At 55.1% G+C, this 21483-nt stretch overlaps 1 protein-coding gene across 5 annotated transcripts in view; it reads right to left on the bottom strand.

Annotated features, from left to right (window-relative positions):
• The window catches only part of FGFR1 (fibroblast growth factor receptor 1), a gene marked incomplete at its 5' end in the record, with an annotated part of 40736 nt that overhangs the window by 1325 nt on the left and 17928 nt on the right, over nt 1–21483 (bottom strand). The window contains 14 exons of one of the 5 annotated variants that reach the window (XM_079726668.1): nt 116–253; nt 521–591; nt 728–850; nt 1511–1701; nt 2228–2338; nt 2783–2904; nt 3136–3281; nt 4252–4448; nt 6448–6592; nt 8452–8642; nt 9645–9768; nt 11397–11569; nt 11830–11919; nt 13296–13557. In XM_079726668.1, coding sequence (XP_079582794.1) covers nt 116–253; nt 521–591; nt 728–850; nt 1511–1701; nt 2228–2338; nt 2783–2904; nt 3136–3281; nt 4252–4448; nt 6448–6592; nt 8452–8642; nt 9645–9768; nt 11397–11569; nt 11830–11919; nt 13296–13557 — 2084 coding nt within the window. Of the gene's footprint in view, nt 1–115; nt 254–520; nt 592–727; nt 851–1510; nt 1702–2227; nt 2339–2782; nt 2905–3135; nt 3282–4251; nt 4449–6447; nt 6593–8451; nt 8643–9644; nt 9769–11396; nt 11570–11829; nt 11920–13295; nt 13563–21483 lie in introns of all 5 variants that reach the window. The other 4 variants (XM_079726669.1, XM_079726670.1, XM_079726671.1 and 1 more) reach the window with 4 other exon arrangements.

Genomic DNA, 21483 nt, shown 5'->3' with positions numbered 1-21483 from the left:
GAGGGACCGGGGAGGGCCGCGGTGTCCGGCTAAGCACCGCTTCTTCCCTCTACCTGCCCAGCCCATCCCTCCCCCGGGGCCCAGGCCTGGACCCCAGGCATCTTCTCCCGCTTACAGCTCATTGGTGCAGTTACTGGGCTTGTCCATGCGATGACCCTCCTTCAGCAGCTTGAAAAGCTCCTCCACAGGGACGCCAGGGTACGGGGAGCCGCCCAGAGTGAAGATTTCCCACAGAAGCACCCCAAAAGACCACCTGTGGAGGAGCGTTCCGGGCACAGAGCTAGGCCACCCTGCAGTCCTTGCCGCTCTCCTTCCCCAGCACGGCAGGCACACGCCCTGAACCCGGCCCCGGCCCCCAACACAAGTCCCTAACCCCAGGGGACCCCAGGGGACCATGACCTCCGGGAACAGTCTGAAGGGGCACATACAAGGTTTTTTTCTCTCAGAGATGGAATGCCAGACTCTACCGCCCAGGAAACTCTCTCCCGGCATCCCTGGCAACTGCTTATGTCAGACTCACACGTCGCTCTGGTGGGTGTAGATCCGGTCAAACAAGGCCTCGGGTGCCATCCACTTGACAGGCAGTCGGCCCTGCAAGCAGCACGGGGACACTGGCGGTGGCCCGGGGCACGCGGGGGCACATGCCGGGCTGGACTCGGCTCACCCCGCCACAGTGGAGCGGAGCCCCGGGCAGAGGACGGGCACCGGGGGCGGCGCCAGCACTTACGTTGGTCGTCTTTTTGTAGTAGTCGATGTGGTGGATGTCACGAGCGAGGCCGAAGTCTGCGATCTTCATCACGTTGTCCTCCGTCACCAGCACGTTCCTGGCGGCCAGGTCTCGGTGTATGCACTGCGGAGCCAGGAAGGGAAGACGGATGGGAGTCAGGAGGGCGGGGCGCAGGGGAGGGTCTGCAGCCGTCTGTGGGCCCGCTCCCCTGGCAGCCTTCGCCCACCTCACCACTCGACCTCCCGGAACGGTCCAGCTGCCCGCTACGATGGCTCTCGCCTGCACGTCAGAGCCAGCCGTCCAAACGCCCCCAGCTCCGGGCCCCTCGATCACTCCAGCAAACCCTCCACATCGACCCCTTTCCCTGCCCCTCCCAGCTCTTAGCGTTGGATTTGCACCCAGCAAGCGGAACCTTTCGCTTCTGTCCAGTGTGTATGAGCTCGCACGCCCCATCTCCCCGGGCGAAGCACATCCACACCAGGCTGGGTTCAAACAAAGCAGCATTTACCGAGCACCGAAAGCTGTACTTAAGTCCCTCACAGGACCTCATTTTCCCCCGGTAGCTGTTCTACAACGCAGGCAGTATCATTCTGACTTCACGTTTGAGGAAAAGTAAGGAGGCGGCTGCCTGAGGCTGCACAGAGAGTGCCAGTGCACGGACTGGAACCTAATCCACCCTGACCCCAAGGCCACAAGGCCGCACTGGCTCTCCTGACTCTGACGTCCCCTAGGAGCGGCCCGCACGTCCCCCACTCCAGCCAGGGGAGCCTTCAGGAGCCGCACCTTCTTGGAGGCGAGATACTCCATGCCTCGGGCCACCTGATAGGCGCAGGACACCAGGTCCTTGGAGGACAGCTGCTCCTCGGGATGACGGCTGGGGTTGTAGCAGTATTCCAGCCCCGGCGGCCTCCGGGCCTGCAGGTACTCTCGGAGGTTGCCCTTGGAGGCGTACTCCACGATGACATACAGGGGGCCTGGGGACACGAGGACCGAGAGGCCGTCAGGGCCGCCACGCAGGCACACGGGCCTAGTTTCCCCCCAGGAACTCCGCCCCCAATGGCACTGGGGGAACTGTGAGCCTGTTCCCCAAGCCTAACCTCCCCTTTTTAGGGAACCCCGCAAATTCGTTCCAACTCCCCAAAGAAACCCAGCAAAATCATTCTTCCCTGCACAGTCCAGGAAGTTCCCAAGCAAAGTTGGGGGCAAGAGCCCTAACCTAGACCACAGTAACTCAGCTGTTCCTGTCCACACGGTGTGTGTGAATCCTGGTACCTGTATGAACCCCAATGGGCACCAGCCCAGACCCTGAAAAGCACATTCCAACTACTGCTAAACCAAACTCTCCTCCCAACCCACTTCCCGAAGCGTGGCTGAGAGATGCCGGGTCGCTGACACCCCAGCTAGCTATCTGCTCCCTGACAGACAGGCAGCAGGAAGCCCGGGGTTCCCGCCTGAGCCCCTTCCCGACACGGGTGGGAAGGCTGCAGGCCCGGCGCCTACCGTCCTGCGTGCAGGCCCCCAGCAGGTTGATGATGTTCTTGTGCTTCCCAATCATCTTCATCATCTCCATTTCGGAGATCAGGTCTGACAGGTCTTTCTCTGTTGCATCCGCTTTATGGACAAGCCAGAGAAGGGAATTGAGACTCGTTTGCTTTGGAAGGGAGGCCGACAGGAGAAAAACTAAGGGAGGGGGATGCAGTGAGCACCCAGGGGTCCCTTTTCTCTGGGACTTGCTTCTCTCCGCCCTTTTTCACATCCAAATTTATCCTCCCATCCCCCTTACGAGAGCCGGTGTTGCCATAAGTGGTAATACGTAGGGCAGAGGCTACGTCAGGAAAATCAGCTGGCATCGGGATCTAGAATAAACACCTGATGACAACGCAGGTGGATGCCAAGGCACAAAGTGAGGTCATAGTGATCTTGGGGTGCAGAATGCCCCCCCACTCCCGGACATCCCTAAGCAGGCCATGTAGCAGGTGTGGGCAATGGCCCGAGGCCCCCAGTTTGCTTGGAAAGGGAAGGGATTGTTTTTGCAGGGACACAAGCATCACTTACACTTCAGCATCTTCACAGCCACCTTGGTCACCCGGTTGGGTTTGTCCTTGTCCAGCCCAATGGCCTCCGCCAACACCACCTGCCCAAAGCAGCCCTCTCCCAGGGGTTTGCCTAAAACCAGTCTTTCGGGGAAACAAAGGGTGGTGGTATAAGCTGGGGGTGGTAAAGTTCAAACCTGACAGGACACCCCATTCCTCCCCGCCTCCACGTAGCTCCCCCAACCGAGAGCAGAAGGTAGAAATCATCATTTCTGATGCACCTGGTGCACCGTCGCTCCCTCGAAGGTCGGAGCACACACAACTGCCAGCGTTAGAAGAACAAGCGGGGGCTCCCCAGAAAGTGGAGAGGGTTACCTGTCCCGAGGCAGCTCCCAGCGGGGGTCTTCGGGAAGCTCATATTCAGAGACCCCAGCCAGCATGGGGGTCCCGCTGGAGGAGAGACGCGAGGGCCGAACCAGCAGGACCCCAGAGTTCATGGATGCGCTGGAGTCAGCCGACACCTACGGGGAAGCGTGGGGTCACCCTTCCAGCGGGGACGGGGATTCCTCTCATCCCCAGTCAGGGCTTTTCGCCAACGGCAGAGGTATGTACCTGTCATCTGATGCTCCTTCCCCAGCACAGAGTGGCAGAAAGCCCACTGGGGGTCGGAAGATCTAGGTTCTAAAACTGACTTATTTTCCCCACCAGCCTTTCTGGGCTTCGGTTTTCTCACCTTTCACATGAGCATTCCAGACTGACATTGTGTATCTTACCATTGCAGTAGCAACTCTATTCTTGTCCCCATTCTTTGTGAAAACCCTGCCCTGGATTAGGGATTCCTGACTCCCAAAGCTCCTTCCAGAATTACCCCGGCTCTTAGCAAAGGTGGCTTCCTTTCACAAACCTTCACCCTCCGTTCCATGTCTGGGATGAGGGGTGCACAGGAGAGGGAGGGCATCTTGGGACCCAACTCAGGTCCTCTCCCCCACTCTGTCCCTTTGCACCTCTATTCTCCTCACTTTTTAATTTTTTTGGCCACACCTCGTGGCTTGTGGGACCTCAGTTGCCCGACCCAGGATCGAACCTGAGCCCTTGGCGGTGAAAGCGTGGAGTCCTAACCACTGGACCGCCAGGGGACTCCCCACCTTTGCACCTCTAACGGGCCCTGGCGGGGGCAGTTCAAACTCGCAGTACCAGCTGTGCACTCAGCCCAGCTAGAACCATCTTCCAATCCACATGCCGGGTGAGCAGGTCACCGTGGCTGGGCTAAGATGGGCTCACGGACCAGAACAGCTTGGAGCCTGACTCGGAGCACTTAGGACAGGACATTCCCCTGCCCTGGCCCAGAAGCCAGAAACCAAAGTCCGAAGCAGTTGGCTGGGCACCATGGCGAGGACAGGGCATTAGAGGGTCCCGGGGAAGGCCCCGAGGCACAGGGATGATGCACAGGATGAGTCAGAGTGTGCAAACCCCCCATCTACTTTCTGTTACCTGTCTGCGCAGAGGGATGCTCTTGGCCAGCTTGTGCACGGCCATCTGGCTGTGGAAGTCAGTTTTCTTGGTGCTGCTCTTCATCTTATAGATGATGACAGACCCCACCATGCAGGAGATGAGGAAGGCCCCCGTGCAATAGATGATGATCTCCAGGTACAGGGGCGAGGTCATCACCGCCGGTCTCTCTTCCAGGGCTGGGTCAGTGTGAACAGGGTGTTAGCGGGCTCGGGGCGGGGCCCGTCCACTAGGGTCCCAGCTCCATAAGAAACTCAACACCCATCTCCTTTCCTTCAGGGCAGAGAAGAACCAAGCCAGGTCCCAGCTAGGATTGGGCTTCTGGCACTGAGCACCCGTCAGACGTTCTGTGATCGCTGAGGCTTCCTGATCCTGACTCGTATCATCCCAAGAGGGATGGACTATATCTTGCTACCCGAAGCCCATCCTCATGAACTCAGGAGCCCTCCTTGCTCAGCAGGACGGCTGGGCTGGAAGGGTACCTGGTGCCCTGCAGGAGATGGCTGAGAACTCACTTGTGCTAGATGCCTTCCTCAGTGTCCCCATTGAAAACTTGGCCCTTCTCTGCAGTGCCTGAGCACTGTGTCCCCCTATCACAGGGGACAGCTGAACTGTCTATCGATCTTTCATCCCTGACAGCCCACAAGTACCTTGAGGGCTCAGATGGCACCTCACCCATGTCTGTAGGCCACAGCGCCTGGCATCTGGTGGCACTCACAGCATGAGGACAATGAACGGGAGGGAAGGAAAGAAGAAAACCAGTGTGTATCCTGACTTCGTTTCTCAGCTTCACCTAACGTCATCTGTGTCAGGTCAGACGTGTAAATATCCACACCCCACCAAACCACAGGCAGAACTAACTTAATTTCCAAATGTGTCTGGACTGCTAAAGATGGGAAGTGTAAACTTCTCTTAAGGCTTCTACTCACAGGTCTAACTCCTAAAGCTGAAGAAGGACACGGAGGGGGGTTGTTTTATTCTCTTCTCCATTTAGAATCTCGCCCTTCCCATCCCCACAGAAGCCCGTGCAGTTTAAGGCCCCTTTCCCTCCCACGTGGAGGCTGGGAGGGTTCCAAGCAGCACCACTTCGCAGAACACACATTCCCCATGAGGGGAGGGTCCCTCTCCCCCCACAGCTCTCCTCCCACTCCTCCCCTTTTAAAGACCCCCGCCAGCCACAGGGGCCAGCACCCCGAGGACCTCCCCCCAGGGAGGCCCCAGGCAGGACCCCCAAGGAGCCCCAAGGGAACCTCCCGAGGCCTGACGAGGGGATGGCAGTGCTGATAACAAGGAGAAGCGGTTCTGTTTTTCTCTTTCCCCAGCGTCGAGAAACAGAGACAACCCACTGGGAGCACACACGGGACAAAGACAGTGGCGAGGAGACAAACAGAACGCTTCTCTCCCTCCAGCGGGGGCGTTATCAGAGGAAGAGAGGGAGAGAGAAGACAAGAGGACGGAGTCTGCGGGAACCACAGCAGCACAGCGCACAGCCCACGTGCAGGCCCTGCAGAGGCACCAGCCCACCACCCCGAGCAGGCTGCAGGCTCCTGCCTTCCCGGACCAGCGCACACACCTCCCCTCGGGAGAGAGGAGACGTCGGGAGCCAAGGAGGATAAATGGGCACCATCAGGCCCCCTGTGCTGCCTGGGAAAGGACTCGCTCCATGCAGCTCCAAGTCTACTGTCTGGGTCTGGGTGGAACCTCGCTCACTCTGAGGTGGCAGCATGGGAGCAAGGAGAGCATGACCCTTGCCAAGAGCAAGCCCCTCGTTCCGGGGCGCCTGTGTTCAGTTACAGGGGGAGCGGGCCTTTCTGAGACTTTTGGGGGGTGCTGGCGATAAAGGATCAGACAAGTTAAGGAAGGCCGCCGGACCCGAGGAGGGAAGGAGCCTGCCCTGGAGGAGAGCCCAGCTGCAGGTTAAATCCAGATCCGCATGCATCACACTGGCCCAGGGGAGAGCCAGAGGCGGGCACACAGGTGGGACACCTCCGCGTTCCTGCATCACGAGGAAAGCACCTGTGTGAACCGAGAGGCTTCGACCTGCAGAGCCGGACAAATTGCTGGAGCCACCTGCCGGCCCTCGGAGCCCGGCTCTGTGTCTCCCCCAGCCCCGCGATGCATGCTCCCCCCGTGCCCGTGGCGAGGGCAGGACATCGAGAGGAGAAGTCCAGTGTATACCTTCCAGAACGGTCAACCATGCAGAGTGGTGGGAGAGTCCGATAGAGTTACCCGCCAAGCATGTATACTCCCCCGCGTCCTCAAAGGAGACATTCCTTAAGTGCAGCACCTCCATCTCTTTGTCGGTGGTATTAACTCCGGCCGTCTAGAAGAGACAACGGAAGCAACATGGACAAGCCCAGGACCTGAGACCTCTCAGAGGCGCAGAGGGTGGGAGGGAGGAAGAGGAAAAGGGGAAAAAAAAAACCACAAAAAAAACAGAGGAAGAAATGCTCCCCAGCGTCTCCTTTGCAACAAGGAACAAACAAAAACCACCAGGCAGCGCGAGACCTGTTAGAAGAAGAGAGTGGGACCCTGAGGAGGAGCTCGGCAGACCTGAGACGACACGAATGGCTGGTTACACCCGTCACCAGACGCTGGCAGCCCCGGCCCGGCCCGGCATGCGGCGGCGAGCGCATGGAGAAATGGGGCCCGGAGGGTGGGGGGCTGTTTGGTTTCCAGAGGGCACACACAGAAGGGATGGAGAGGGCGGCAGCCACACACGCACACACGCCTGCGGACGCTGGTCCTGTCTTCTCTCCATCACTCAGACCCTCCGTCTGCATGACCAGCCGGGACGCACCCCACACACAGCCAAGGAACACACACAAGGCACAGAGGGGGCGACACCAACACAGAACCAAACCAAACCAGCCTCCCAAGGCCGGGTATTTTTCCATGGCTCCGGGCACTAGAAACACAGCAGGGTAACAGGGGGAGTGGGGCGCTGGCCTCCCCACCTGCCCCAGCAGCTCGGGGCCTCAATCGAACTCCCAGCACAGGGGTCCCTCCAGCTCCCCGTTACCTTTTGCCACAGGTCTGGTGACTGTGAGCCACGCAGACTGGTTAGCTTCACCAATATAATTGGAAACCTTACACACATACTCCCCGCTCTGGGCCTCTGTCACATTGAACAGGGTCAGCACCTCCGCATCCGAGCTATTTATCCCCGAATGCTGGAACAGACCAACGACACGCCATCAGTTGGGCCGACACTGAGATGTGGCTGTATTTTGCTCCCATGCAGGCCCAGGAGCTAAGGCAAAGGGAGGCTGAAGTGAGACTCGCCATGTTTCCCTTGTTAGGACAAAACAAGTGGACTTTAAAAGTCCAGAGCAGTTGACCGAAAAATAAACTAAAGAAAAACATCACTGCCCCCAAGCAAACGTTCTGTTTGTGTTAAACCCCCTCCTCCAGGACGAGGGCAGGGACTGTGAATGGAGAGGGCGGCCAAGGCCAAGGCCATGGCCCCGCTTCCTACATGGCAGTTTCAGCACCCGAGGTGAAGAGAGGGGTGGCCGGTAAATCTTTGGGACGGCCAAGCCAGGGAGGATGAGGTCTAATGCTGGGACCAGGAGGGAAACCACTTTCCCAGCTTCTGGTGACTTCCTGTTGCAAGATCCACTGGAGAATTAGGCAATTAGCTTCCCTGGATTAATGGAGCATTCAGGGACAATCAAAGTCTGGGAGTGGGAGGAAAAAGGAAGAAAATGCCAATTACTCCTGAAACCGCTGAGGACTGACCTGTGGCCTTTGCTCTTCCAACCCTACCTAAGCCGTGCCTGTCATTCAGCCCACGTGCCAGAAAGAACGTGACTTGGGAACCAGGGCAGAGACTGGGAGATGCTGCCTAGAAAGGCTGCGGTCATGGGCAATGGAAAAGCAGGAATGCCAACGCCTTCCTGGAGTAGCTGACCCGAAAGCTTGGGCACAGTCACTATCGATGCATTTTAGAAACCAGCAATGCCCACCCCCAGCCCTCTGTGCCCCTCACGCCTCTACCCCGTGACCTGCCACTGGTCCTGTGGAATGTGGCTGGGTCCCCATTTAAGATGGAGCCTGTATCCAAAGAGAAGGGATGGGGCCCCATCGCGGGCACCGAGCCTGACCACAGCAACCTGGGCCCCGGGAGATACAGGCCTCCTTCTCAGAGCCCAGCCCACGGAGACTGGGGCCAGGGATTACCTTCAAGATCTGGACATAAGGCAGGTTGTCCGGACCAATCTTACTCCCATTCACCTCGATGTGCTTTAGCCACTGGATATGGGGCTGCGGGTCGCTGTACACCTTACACATGAACTCCACATTGCTGCCCAGGGCCACTGTCTTGTTGGCTGGCAACCCTGCCTGCAGGATGGGCCGGTGAGGGGACCGCTCTGTGGAGGAAGGGACGGGAGAGGCTCGTCAGGCTCTGCCACGGCTGCTCCTGGCTGAGATGCGGACAGAGGGCATCCCAAAGGCCACCAAAGAGAAGCACTCCCGGACCTCAGCCCAGCCTACCCGTCCTTAGCTAAAATCACAGTCACTGAGACGCTTGCTGTTCAAAGTGTGGTCCAAGGGCAGCAGCACCAGCATCACCAGCTTGTGAGAAACATCGAACCTCAGACCCTACCCCAGATCTCCTGGACCGGAAGCTTCTTTTTACAAGACCATGGCCTCAAAGCCGAAGCAGAATGCTGGCTGTGAAACTCTTTACCTTAAGGTTGCTAGAGAATGAGACTCAGAACCTCTAGAAGGAAGAGGCTGCAGTCACAGCACCCAGAGGCGTGACATTCTTCCTAGCGTCTCAGGCAACGCCCGGAGTCTGCATTCACCAGGGGCCTGTCCTCTCTGAGCCGCTCGGTACGCGGGCCTCTCACTGTTGTGGCCTCTCCCATTGCGGAGCACAGGCTCCGGACGCGCAGGCTCAGCGGCCATGGCTCACGGGCCCAGCCGCTCCGCGGCATGTGGGATCTTCCCGGACCGGGGCACGAACCCGTGTCCCCTGCATCGGCAGGCGGACTCTCAACCACTGCGCCACCAGGGAAGCCCAACATCGCCTCTCTTGCAGGGGTGCCAGGAGAATTGCCCGTGGTATAGTTACTGCACCCAGCAGACCGCTGGCATGCAGGGAGTGATAGCTACTATTAAGCTAAATTTACCACCACTACTCCAGTCACCTCCTGCAGGAGAGACTATCAACAGCACCTGTCACTTTACAATGAGTCTGTGGTATGGCCGATCCTCCCACCTCTATTTACAGGTAAGGAAAGAGGCAGGTGACAAGAGCTAATAAATGCCACACCATCCGGACTCCAACCCTAAGTAAACCTGGCTCCAGGCTGTTTGCTCAGCGTCCCTGCTCTTTCCTCTAAGCTCCTACTCCTATCCCTTCTTACCCACGACATCAAGCTGGTAGGTGTGGTTGATGCTGCCGTACTCGTTCTCCACGACGCAGGTGTAGTTGCCCTTATCAGAAGGCACCACGGAGTCCATTATGATGCTCCAGGTGGCATAACGGACCTGAGCGGAAACATGCCAAAGGGTTCTACTGCGGGTCTGAAGGAAGAGGCGGTGCTCGTGCCCCGGGGCGCTTATCCTCCAATCAGAGCACGGAGGACGCAGCCCCTCTGCACAGTGACCCCAGCCCATTTAAACTCTGCAAGAAGGCATCAGGCAGACGGGTGTGAGGACCCAGAAAGTCTCCCCACAAAGGCCAAGGCCATCGTGATCTGGACAAATGTGCCTTCTGCACCCTCCCCAATATACTGGGAACTTCCCCAACCCTGCACCCCTGTCCACCCTGTTCTTGTGCCAGAAAAGCTCCCCGCTAAGAGTCCAGCCCTGTCCGCCCTTGACATCTCATTTCAAAGTCCATCTCCTCCAGCCCCATCTCTGGCCAAACCTGTTCTCTCCGTCCCTCTGTACCTTGCAGGTGCAGTGCCCACGGATATCTGCCATCTTATTAGACAGAATTCTGCATGGGCAGGATACTGCCTCGTGAGACTCAGAGCACAGAGCCTTGCATACAGCAAGTGTTGGGTGAATTCATTTAAACAGTTTCCATATTTTTTCTGATCTCCTTTGCTTTTCTTATACAAGAATAATGAGAAAAGAGCAGCTAAGTGAAATGGAAGAGAAACAGGAACGATAAGGATGATCAGAGACTTTAAAGGGGGGATTAGATGAAGATGTTCTTCCTGGAATTGTAAACGGGCAAAGGACACGAATAAACAATTCCCACAACAGGAAATGGAAATCGCTTATGAACACATGAAAATTCTAAGTTCGTTACTAACCAAAAGGGCCCACAGAGAACAATGCAGTACTCTCATCTATCAAATTTGTTGGCAAAGGTAGTGTAAGCTTGTCATTCTCGTACTCTGCTATGGGAGGGAAAACTCATTTTCTCTTTAAGAAAGTAACTGTTACCACAATAAAATAAAAAATAAAATCGCACTCCAACTGATTACATCATCCTCCATTAGAGCAAACATCACAGTAAAATTTTATGTCTTCCCATTGTACTTTGAACTCTGTTGTCTAGTACATTTTCTGGAAAGACATGTGTTCAAGAAATGTTCATGTAATAAATGAATACATGAATGAATGGATAAAATTATCTAATTATCAGGAAAAAAAAGTAATTGGGTAACATGCATCAAGGGCTTAAAAAATGCTTACACTTTGATCTAGTAACTTCCCTCTATCTGTCCTAAAGAAGAATATTTTAAAATGCTGACATAGACTTAAGCACAAAGATATTCACCGCAACATTATTTACAGCAGTGAAAAACTGGAAAATAACTAGCACTGCAAAATAGTTCATTAAATTATGGGACATTTTAATACCGGGATATTATAAAGCCACGAAAAATTATCTTTCAAACACATGGCAAAAGACTCATGTTATAATGTTAACAACTGACAAGAAATTATACAGGCAACGTGATCATCCAAGTAAAAACCGTATGTATACACAGAAAAAAAGACTGAAAAGTTTTAACTTTATATACACTTTTTTGTATTTGAAAAATTTTTAATTTTATAGATAGAAAGCGTTATTTAACACAATTAAAGCATATACATAGGGATTTTCTAAGCAGCGGCTCCTGTTCCCCCGACTCTAACTTTCATATAAACACAGGTACCTTGTAGCCTCCGATCCTGTGGTCAGGCTTGAATTCTTTGCCATTTTTCAGCCAGCGCAGCGTGGGGTTAGGGGTCCCACTGGAAGGGCATTTGAACTTCACTGTCTTGGCAGCTGGCACCGCGTGCAGTTTCTTTTCCATCTTTTCTGGCGACGTCCAGTAGGGAGCCACGGCTGCCCGGGGAGAGCCGAGAGAGAGCGAGAGAGACGGGCAGGGCCTGGTCAGGCTCAGGAGCGAGGGCCTCCGCCCACCCGCCCACCACCTGGGGAGGACGCCTGCACTGATCCGGACCCCCGAGGGATCCCAGAGCCAAGCACTGTGACCCCACATGTCCCCTCCTCCCCTTCTCCAGACAATCACCCGAGCCCCCCCATTCCCGTTCAAACCCAACACCCAGGCCCAAAGGGCAGTAAGGTAGGAAACAGTGTCTCACGCATACGGTTTGGTTTGGTGTTATCTGTCTCTTTCTCCTCTGAAGAGGAGTCATCATCATCATCATCGTCCTCAGAGGAGGGGAGAGCATCTATGGGAAGGAGAAGGGGGCACTGACGTCCCTCCAAGGGAACAGGGGCTGGCGAGATTCCCGTCCAATCAACAGCCACCCGAGGAACACAAAGGCCAGTCCAGTTATAGATGACCGCAGCTACCCCTCCCCGCACTGTCCCCCAGTCCCACTCCTCCCTTAGTGCCTGTCCCTCGGAGGGACAGACACGGTTTATTTACGAACTGCATGCTCTATGCGTGTCGCCCTCCTCCACCGACCCCACCGCCCTGCCCTCCTCTGCCCAGAAGAAGCCTTTACACTGGGCAGTTCCATGGCGGGCAGGTGGGCTCTCTTTAAGTTAACTCCACCCTGCATTCAGAGGCTCACTCAACTCAGCATCGCCTGGATGCGCTGGGTCTCAGAACTAGCAGCCAGGGAAACTGGGTCCTCCTTTGGAACCCCAGATCTAGGCACTGCGGCCAGAAGCCATTTCCGAAGCCATGGGCTGAACGACGTGGAGTTGGACTTTTCCTAGCACGCATCTGCTGAGCTCTGGGAGCTGCCTTTCTTAACCAGAGCAGACAGGGAGCCCACAACACAGTCCGCAGCTGCCAACACCTGTCCCCAACAAGTATCCACCCCTTTTAGCATGTGGTCACCAATCAGGGTTCATGCCAGATCTTTTTCCAGTCCTTTCTAGTGCTTTTGGGGGTCTGGAGGGAAAAAAAGGAGGCAAGTCCCTCAGTTAGGGGCAGGTTCTAGATGATGCCCGGGGGAGGAGATGCCAGGCCCGCACCCGGGGACGCACAAACGGCTTAAAGACAATTTCAGCTCTACCTGATTTAATCCTAAGGTTTTTTTGTACAAGTCGCATCCTACAAGTGGCAGATCCCCAAAGTCACAGAGCCCTAGGGTTCCCTGGCTGCCCTAACAGCTCTGGAAGCCGGAGGACAGATGTTTTCCGTCAAGCCGTGGATACGGCGGCGCACCTGGATCATCCCCCATCACCCGGGGACCTCACCACGTATTCGGGGGTGCTAATTACTAAGCCAAGTACCAAGTCCAAATGGCCGGGGAGTGAGAGGGTGGAAGCTGCCTCCGCCCTCGTAGCACCCGGAGGACTGGGCAAGCTGTGGTGGAGAAATCACAGCGTCTCACTGCCCCCGATGTGTCAGCAATCACCTCCGAGGTAGGTCCCGGAAGCCCCCGCTCTCTGGCCTGAGGCCGGCACCACGGGTCACCCCTGAGAGCTAAGCCACGCGGCGGGCAGGGAGCGATGTTAGAAGGCAGCAGCTTCTGCAGCAGAGTAGGGGCGGATCACAGCCGGGCAGAGGGCCCGCCTCCCCCCGAAACCAGCAGACAGGGTGGGAGGGCAGGGGGTCTGAGGGAGGGGGAGGGCGGGCTTCGCTACCAACCTGAGACGTTGACGGAGAAGTAGGTGGTATCGCTGCCCGAGGGGCTGCTGGTCACACAGGCGTAGAGGCCGGAGTCGGCGGGCACGGAGTCCCGCACCTCCACCTCCTCCCCCGTGATGCGGGTGCGGTTGCTTTCCACCAGCTGCACCCCGTCCCGCAGCCAGTTGATGCTCTGCACATCGTCCCGCAGCCGACAGCGGAGCTGCAGCAGGTCACCGGGGTGGACCAGGAGGGACTCCACTTCCACGGGGGCTCCCCAGGGCTGGGCTGCTGCCGCCACAGGGGCCGGGAAGAGGAAGCGAGGCGGGGGTGGGGGGTGGGGGGAGGAGGGGGGAAAGACAAAGGGCATTATGCCAGCCGCACTGAGCTGCAGCATCCCAGGGGCTACGGAGCTGGGGAGGTGGGAATGGGAAGACGGGTCAGTCGGGAGACGGCTGGCTACCTGGGCACCCCCATCGCTTCTCCTCCACCCCACTCCTCCAGAGGGCAAAGGAAGAAAGAGGCAAAGTTAGGAAGCAGCTGCAGCAGCATTAAGCGGTTCAAGGCTCGTTTCTCTCCATCCTAGGGGGGCAGCCGGCCCTTCCCAGGACCCCTGTGCGTCCAGAGCGTCCCCTCCCCACACACTCGGCTCTCTGCCAAGAGTGGCCGCTTCCCAGGGGAACACCCCGTTTGCTTTTGGTGGGGCAGCCTAACCCCTTCCCCTCGGAACCGTTGAACAAGCCCCCCCGTCACAAACCCAGCAGCCCCCGTCCACGTGGGGGGCAGTTTGTCATGGGGGGGGTGTCTGGGTTCAAGTGATTCAGCACTGGGGGGATCTGAGCCCCGCAATGGGTCTGATGCACGGGGTGCATATGTGGGAGAGACAGCCCAAGGGAAGGTCAGCTCAGGGGAGCCTCTAGCTAACAGGTGTTGGGCCAGAGGATTCGGACCTTTTGACTATATTAGGAACGGAGGCCGGCAGCTGCCACAAAACCCACACTTGCTCTGGCAGCAAAAGCCATCGCACACAAAGCTCCTTTCTCCTCACCCCACTGCAGGGCTCCCCCTCTCCAGCCCCCCACCTTCCTCTCCCCTGCCCTCCCCCCCCGACACACGGGCACACACATCTACTCCCCCTCACCTCTCCTTCCCCGGAGTCTGGGGATCCGCACACCCATCCCTCTCCACCAGCTACACTGCACTCACGCTAACAAGAAGGCCTGAGGCCGGACACAGAAAGAGGCCACCCTCCCAGGCGGACCCCTCTGCACTAACAAGGGGGAAACGCAGCTCCTAGTTCCTCTCGGGACGCGCAAGCCTGCTCTCGGCATCATCTGCCCACTGTCCATGGCCCACCAGAAGAACACACCTGCTGCAGCTCCCATCTACCACCTGACTAGTTTCTGCTGCCTTTCGGAATCTTCCCTCTTTCTCACCATGGATTCATCATCAGAGGCTCGCCAGGGGGCCCCCTGCCCTGCAGGCCCCTGACGCGCGAGGCTCTGAAAGGCACCTGGCCCCACCGCCCGGCCGGGCCTTGCATCTCTGCCTGGTTCTGTTCACACACCCTCCGGTTCTCAGCCTGGCTGGAAACTGCCTCAAACCCTTCCTCTCTTTCTTTTTTGTTTGTTTGTTTGTTGTTTTGGCCACGCTGCCACGTGGGATCTTAGTTCCCCGACCAGCGATTGAACCCGCACCCCTTGCATTGGAAGCTCAGAGTCTTAACCACTGGACCACCAGGGAAGTCCCTCAAAGCCCTTTCTGACTCCACGCTGGGTCAGGTGCTCTCCCCTCTCACACTGAAGGAAAGTCCCCTTTCTCGACTGGGCTGTGAGTGTGGGCACGTGTCACGTTTACCTTCAAATCCCAGCACCCAGTAGGGCCCTGGCACATGACAGCTGGCAATAAACGCACGATAAATAACGTAACAATGATGCACTGTCTCTTCCTCATCTTCCCTTCCAAACTCCCTCTTCTCCTTCACCACCTCATTCGAAAAGACTCTTTCTGAAGTCCCAAACAGGTTTCTTCTAGAAACCTCACCAATGAAGAAATGAGTGTCCTGGGAGCCAAGGACTAACAGTAGTTTTGCTCAGAGGGGCCTCGGATAAGGCTCAGAGGCCAAGGCTGCAGGCCCCGGCACCCTTCGACCCAAGGGCTCTGTCTTAAATTTGGGGTAAATATGGAGTCATCAGAAAGGGAGGGCTGCTTTAAAAGGGTTTGAAAGCCACTAGGCCCGCACTCGTTTATTTCTGTGAGTCAGGTCAAGAGGAACACCACAAAGGTGAGCAGACCACACAACTCATTAAATATAAGCTTTTGTGGGTCTTGAAAAAAAAAGTTATTCTTTCCATTTTTAATGGTTTGTGGTTTTGCCAAAAGAAGGTAGAAGAAAAGCCGTTCAGACTTGACCCTTAAGGAAAACAGAAGACGCTCCTGTGGATCAAATCTTATTTCCCTGCAATGACCTCACTGATTAAATATTTTGCAGCTCGTGATCTGTACCAGCCGTTGGTCAAACAGTAAACTCCGGTAAACTCAAATTCTTAGCCTCTGGCATCACAGCCTATTTTGACAGGTCCCAGAAACAAAAAGGTAGCAAGGAGCACACACGGGCATTTCCCCAGGAGAAAGCAGCAAAGGGAGACTGGTCCTGCTGGGACCAAGCTCTGGCTGATTCTAGCTTGGATCTAAAACTTCCCGCTCATTCCAACCAGGACGTGCGAACAAAACTCTTGTACGTGGTCTATTAAAGCCTCAAGAGCCAGCTTTCTTGTCCCTGCCGCTGGAGGTAAAGCTCCCCCTGATGTTCCAGGCCCTGGTGAGCTAGTCCCATTCATTCTCCTGATCAATATCCTATGCTGTGTAGAGGATGTATTCTAACCCCGTGCTTGGCATTCAACACTCGTCACAGTCTGTTCCCACCTCCACGTGCGACCTTCTCCTCCCCACTTTTTGCTCCAAGTCTGAATGTTTCCTGTACGAACTAACTTACTTATGCCCCACGATGAAACTTACTTCTGCTCAAGACTGCCAGGCATCTCTCTAGAGCCCTCCTACCCACCTACTCAAAGTGCACCATCCAAGACACCCAGGAAGCCTTCTGCTGGCACGAGTGTCTCTACCCTCATTTTCTGTACAACCGTAACTGTCTGAACCACAAAGATGCACACTCAATTCCATACCATGCTGCACTGTTGCTTTTTCAAACAACTTTATTGAGATAATAATTCACATACCATAAATTATTATTTATTCACATAAATTCACCCATTTAGAGTGTATCATTCAATGCTTTTTAGTATATTCACCGAATTATGCAGCAATCACCACCATCTGACTTTAGGACATTTGCATCACCCCCAAAAGAAACCCTGTACCCATGAGAAGTCACTCACTGTCCTCTCCCCCTCCCCCAGTCTAGGCAACCACTGATCTGCTTTGTCTGTATAGATTTGCCTACACTGGATAGTTCATATCAATGGATTTGTACAATATACAGTCTTGTGTGTCCTCCTTCTTTCTTTTAGCACGTTTTCATGGTTCTTCCATGTTGTATCATGTCTCAGTACTTCATTCCTTTTAATGGCCAAATAATATTCCATTGAGTGGATATACCACATTTTATTAATCCATTCATTGGTTGATGGAAACCTGGGTGCACTGTTTCCTAACTGTCAAAAGTGTCCATGTCTCGCCTAAGAAACAGCCAGCAACTCAGAGCAGAATTGCCTATCATAGTTTTTTCCACAGTGCCTAACCATGTCAGAAACTCAGAAAATACTCAGTAGGCCTTCAGCTGAAGTTCGCATCTGGCACAGACTAATTTTTGGAAGAACCAAAAACCAGCTGACGGCTCTTGGGTGATTTTTTTCATGGCTAATGGTGCTCTCGGATGTGTGTCAAAGTCTCGATTTACAAAGCAGGTAAATGCCGCTTTCTTTTAGGAGGTGATGGAATGGTAATGGACTGCTTGCTGGTTTACCGGGCCCTGCCCCTCTACGTCACCACCTGGAGTAGCAGCCCCGACCTTGGAGACTCCTCTGTAAGGCGGCTGATGCAGGACATCACTGCTCACCGGCCGCCTGCGACAATCACGTCACTACTCTCCATTCTCTTTTGGTCTTTCCAGGGTCCCCCATTTATGCCCTCATTGGAAAGGCCCTTGTATCTGTGGCTCCACCTCTACCGAGCTGGCCTTTCTCTGGCCGAGACCCATGGACCAGGGCTCTATGTTGTTAGCAGTCAAGAAAGGAGCCAACTGACAGCTTTACTGGGCTGGCCATGAACGATGAAGGAGAGAAAGCAGTTTATTGCTCAGCAACTTAGATAGACATTCCAACTCTTGGAGCACGTGATGAATTGGAATGGGGATGCTGAGGGAGATGGCAAACCCACACACGTGCTTTATGTGTCCCACGCTTCCTGAGAGATGGGGAACAGAGGCTGGAGGACATTTGGTATCTGGATTCCGTGGTGACCAGGCTCTGGGTGCAGTGCGCTTGGAGTGCACTGTGGGAAAACAGTGCATCATGCTTCCACACCCACATCAAAGTCACTACCATCACCACCGGCAGCTAGATGGTTAGGCTTAGGGTTAGGGCTGGACTTGACTTGCACACCCTTAGAGGATTAAGGCCGTCAACAACTTGGCTATCTCTCCAGAAGACAAGGAGAGAACAAAGGCTCCTGCATAGCTGCCTGAATCTGGGGCTCAGGAGCACTGTGGTCCTGGGCAGCTCCTGGGACGGTACAGCTGGCAGGTGGACTGTGGAAGGCTGTGCAGGCTGGACCTGGTACCTCCTTTAGTGGGAGGGAAAGGGATTCAACCCAATCCTGCTTCTCTCATGGAGCCCCTCCATCCCCCAGGGGGAATTAGGAGCAGACAGGGGACCCAGACTTTTTAGTAATCCTCAAGGAAGCAGCCAGAGGTGAGGGGCAGTGCCCTCAAGTCTAGGAACATGATTAACGTTAACGGGGCCCTACTGTGTCCCTCTCCCTTCCTACTTTCCTCCAAAATACTAGGGTTTTGTAATTCCCAACAAGCCAACAGGATGTAGCATTTGGCTTATGGCAGGACTGGCAGAAATCTGCCACTGTCATCTAGCAGGCAGTTCTGCCCTGGGTTCATCAGATCAGATCCAAGTTCTTGATTCTAGACTCTGAGTCTTCTGCCAGCCATGGGCACCGTGTAGGGTAGGGAATGGCCTTGAGGAGGCTCAAATCCATACAAACGCTGTCATTAGAAGATGAAACCCCAGTTTCCAAAAATCCAAGAAGACAGAGGCTTTCTCCAGAATGGCTGTCATTAGGTGTCTCTGTGAGCCCCTGTTACTGTGCAAAGAGATGTAAAGGATTAAACTAAGCAGCAGAAGAGCTGGTTAGCCTTGTGCTAACCAGGGTGATAAGATTTATGCGATACTTGATCATACAACACGAGGCAACGGGAGAAGAATCCGAGAGCCCAGGACAGCTGATCCAGCACAGGCTCTGAGGCTTCAGAACTCAAGTATTGGTAGTCAGGGCGGACGGCGATGTTCACAGCACAGGGGAACATGACGGTAGGGAAAGGGAGCGAAACTCTGGGGGGAGCGGAAAAGGATGAGGTGCTTATGAGCAGTGCTGTGCCTCGGGATGAAGGGGATGGGAGATGAGGAAGGGGATGGGAGATGAGGAAGGGGATGGTAGATGAGGAAGGGGATGGGAGATGAGGAGGGGGATGGGAGATGAGGAGGGGGATGGGAGATGAGGAAGGGGATGGGAGATGAGGAGGGGGATGGGAGATGAGGAGGGGGATGGGAGATGAGGAGGGGGATGGGAGATGAGGAAGGGGATGGGAGATGAGGAGGGGGATGGGAGATGAGGAGGGGGATGGGAGATGAGGAGGGGGATGGGAGATGAGGAGGGGGATGGGAGATGAGGAGGGGGATGGGAGATGAGGAGGGGGATGGGAGATGAGGAGGGGGATGGGAGATGAGGAGGGAGATGGGAGATGAGGAGGGGGATGGGAGATGAGGCCAGAATGCATGGCCTCCTTGGAACAAAAGAAAACATAGTAGAAAACAGCCCCCCAAATAATTTCAACTTATAAGGTGGGGGATAGAACAGAACCCCTCAAGAAGTCCCAGGGAACACATTTCTCTGGAGAGACTGTGAATGCAGGCCTTTCATGCCACAAGGACGAATATACCTGAACATGTATTACTGAAATACCATTTCACCAGCCCTGGTCCCATAAGAACCAGTTCGGTCTGGAAGTCATCCATCCCCGAGCCTCACAACTTTGCACGAACCCAGGAAGGAATAGTAACATACTTGCATAGCGCTTTGCAACTGACCACGCGCCTCCCCGTATATTATCTTGGGATCCTTGAACAACTCTGAAAACAGTAACACCAATACGGGCAGTATGCTTACTATATACATCCCACATCCCGTGAACACTTTTAACACACACTATCACTGAATCCTCACAGCAACCCTATGAGGTTGATAACCACTCTTTTTTTTTTTTTTTTTTTTGTGGTACGCGGGCCTCTCACTGCTGTGGCCTCTCCCGTTGCGGAGCACAGGCTCCGGGCGCGCAGGCTCAGCGGCCATGGCTCACGGGCCCAGCCGCTCCGTGGCATGTGGGATCTTCCTGGACCGGGGCACGAACCCACGTCCCCTGCATCGGCAGGCGGACTCTCAACCACTGCGCCACCAGGGAAGCCCGATAACCACTCTGATCTCTACCCTGTGGGTGCAGAACTGACAGCTGCTCCACAACCCTGTGGAGTGGGTACTATCACCCTCATTTTACAGAGGGGACCCTGAGGCACCTGGAGGCTCAGGATGTGTCCAAGATGGCCCACCTAGTCAGTTAAGTGGCTGAGCAGGAATTCGCACCCAGGTGGCCTGGCTCTCTGCAATCCCCACACATCTGGAGCCCAGGTCTACCGCTTTGAAAGGCAGCCCTTATTTTCATTGTCTTTGCAATCCTTGACTTCCAGAAGACAATGGAAACGCTTTCTGGTCGGCCCCAGGGTCCTGTCTGATGGCGCCCATGTCTCCTACCTTCTCACAGGGGATTCTGCAGTTGGGTGCTTTGGCCTCATCCTTCCCTTTGCATCCGCCCCATAACTACTGCTTTATAACTCTGTTTTCTTACTTACAAATGTACTTTCCCAGCCATGCTGAGCTACTCAGAGTTGAGGAGGTGTGACTGTGCACACGTGGCGGATGAGGAAATTGTGGAGTGGGTGCGGTGGCACTGGGACAGTGGCAGACCAGGACCAACAGTCATGCCCTATTTCGGTATGGCACCTGATACTTTACAAGGCGCGTTTATCCACATTCATGTTCATTTGCATTTATTCCATTTAGACACAAGACAATGGAGGCAGAGAGACTTCTCCCAAAGTCACAAAACAGGGCTCAGCACTGGCTCCAGGTGCTGGGTCTGCTGGGTCCTGGGCCCTTCACCCAGCACACGTGGCATAGGGAGGTACCTACAGCTCTGCCTTGGCCACAGGTATGTGGCACGACCCCTCCCTCCTGCTTGGGTCCCTGGCTCAATCCCTGACACCTTCTCTGGTCCCAACCCCTCCCTCTCGAGTGCAGCTTACAGCTGAACTGATGCCCTCCGATGACCCCTGCCTGATCCACTGAGATGATCCAGAACGTGAGGCAAAGAGGCTGGCCACCCCTTCCCTTGGGCCAGCTCTCCTGATTACACATCCTGAGTATCGCACTCCTGGACCTCTGCATCCCATCCCCTCAGGCCCCCCGAGAGCGCAGTTTGCGTCCCCCTCCTCCAGGACCTGGGGGTCTCTCAGCTACCTCCTCCCACCAGCTCTTCTGGTTCCACCTCTGCAGCCAATACCCTCACTGCCCTTTATTTTGCTTTCTCCTAAAACACCTTGTTTTCCTATCTCTCCACCACTTCCCCAGACGTGAAAACTCATTCTCCGGAGACTTCTGCGGCTCCATTCCTCCTCTCATTTGTAATGTGACATAGAAAATAAGCTTGTGGTTACCACGGGGTGAGGGATAAATTGGGAGATTGGGATTGACATATACATATTTCTATAATAAAACAGATAATTAATAAGGACCTACGTTATAGCACAGGGAACTCTACAGAATACTCTGTAATGGCCTATATGGGGAAAAGAATCTAAAGAAGAATGGATATATGTATAACTGATTCACTTTGCTGTATACCTGA

This window comes from Hyperoodon ampullatus, assembly GCF_949752795.1.
Source record: "Hyperoodon ampullatus genome assembly, chromosome: 20".
In the NCBI taxonomy this organism is placed as follows: domain Eukaryota; kingdom Metazoa; phylum Chordata; class Mammalia; order Artiodactyla; family Ziphiidae; genus Hyperoodon; species Hyperoodon ampullatus.
Note: the sequence above shows the minus strand (reverse complement) of the source record. Positions and strands in the feature narration are given on the sequence as shown.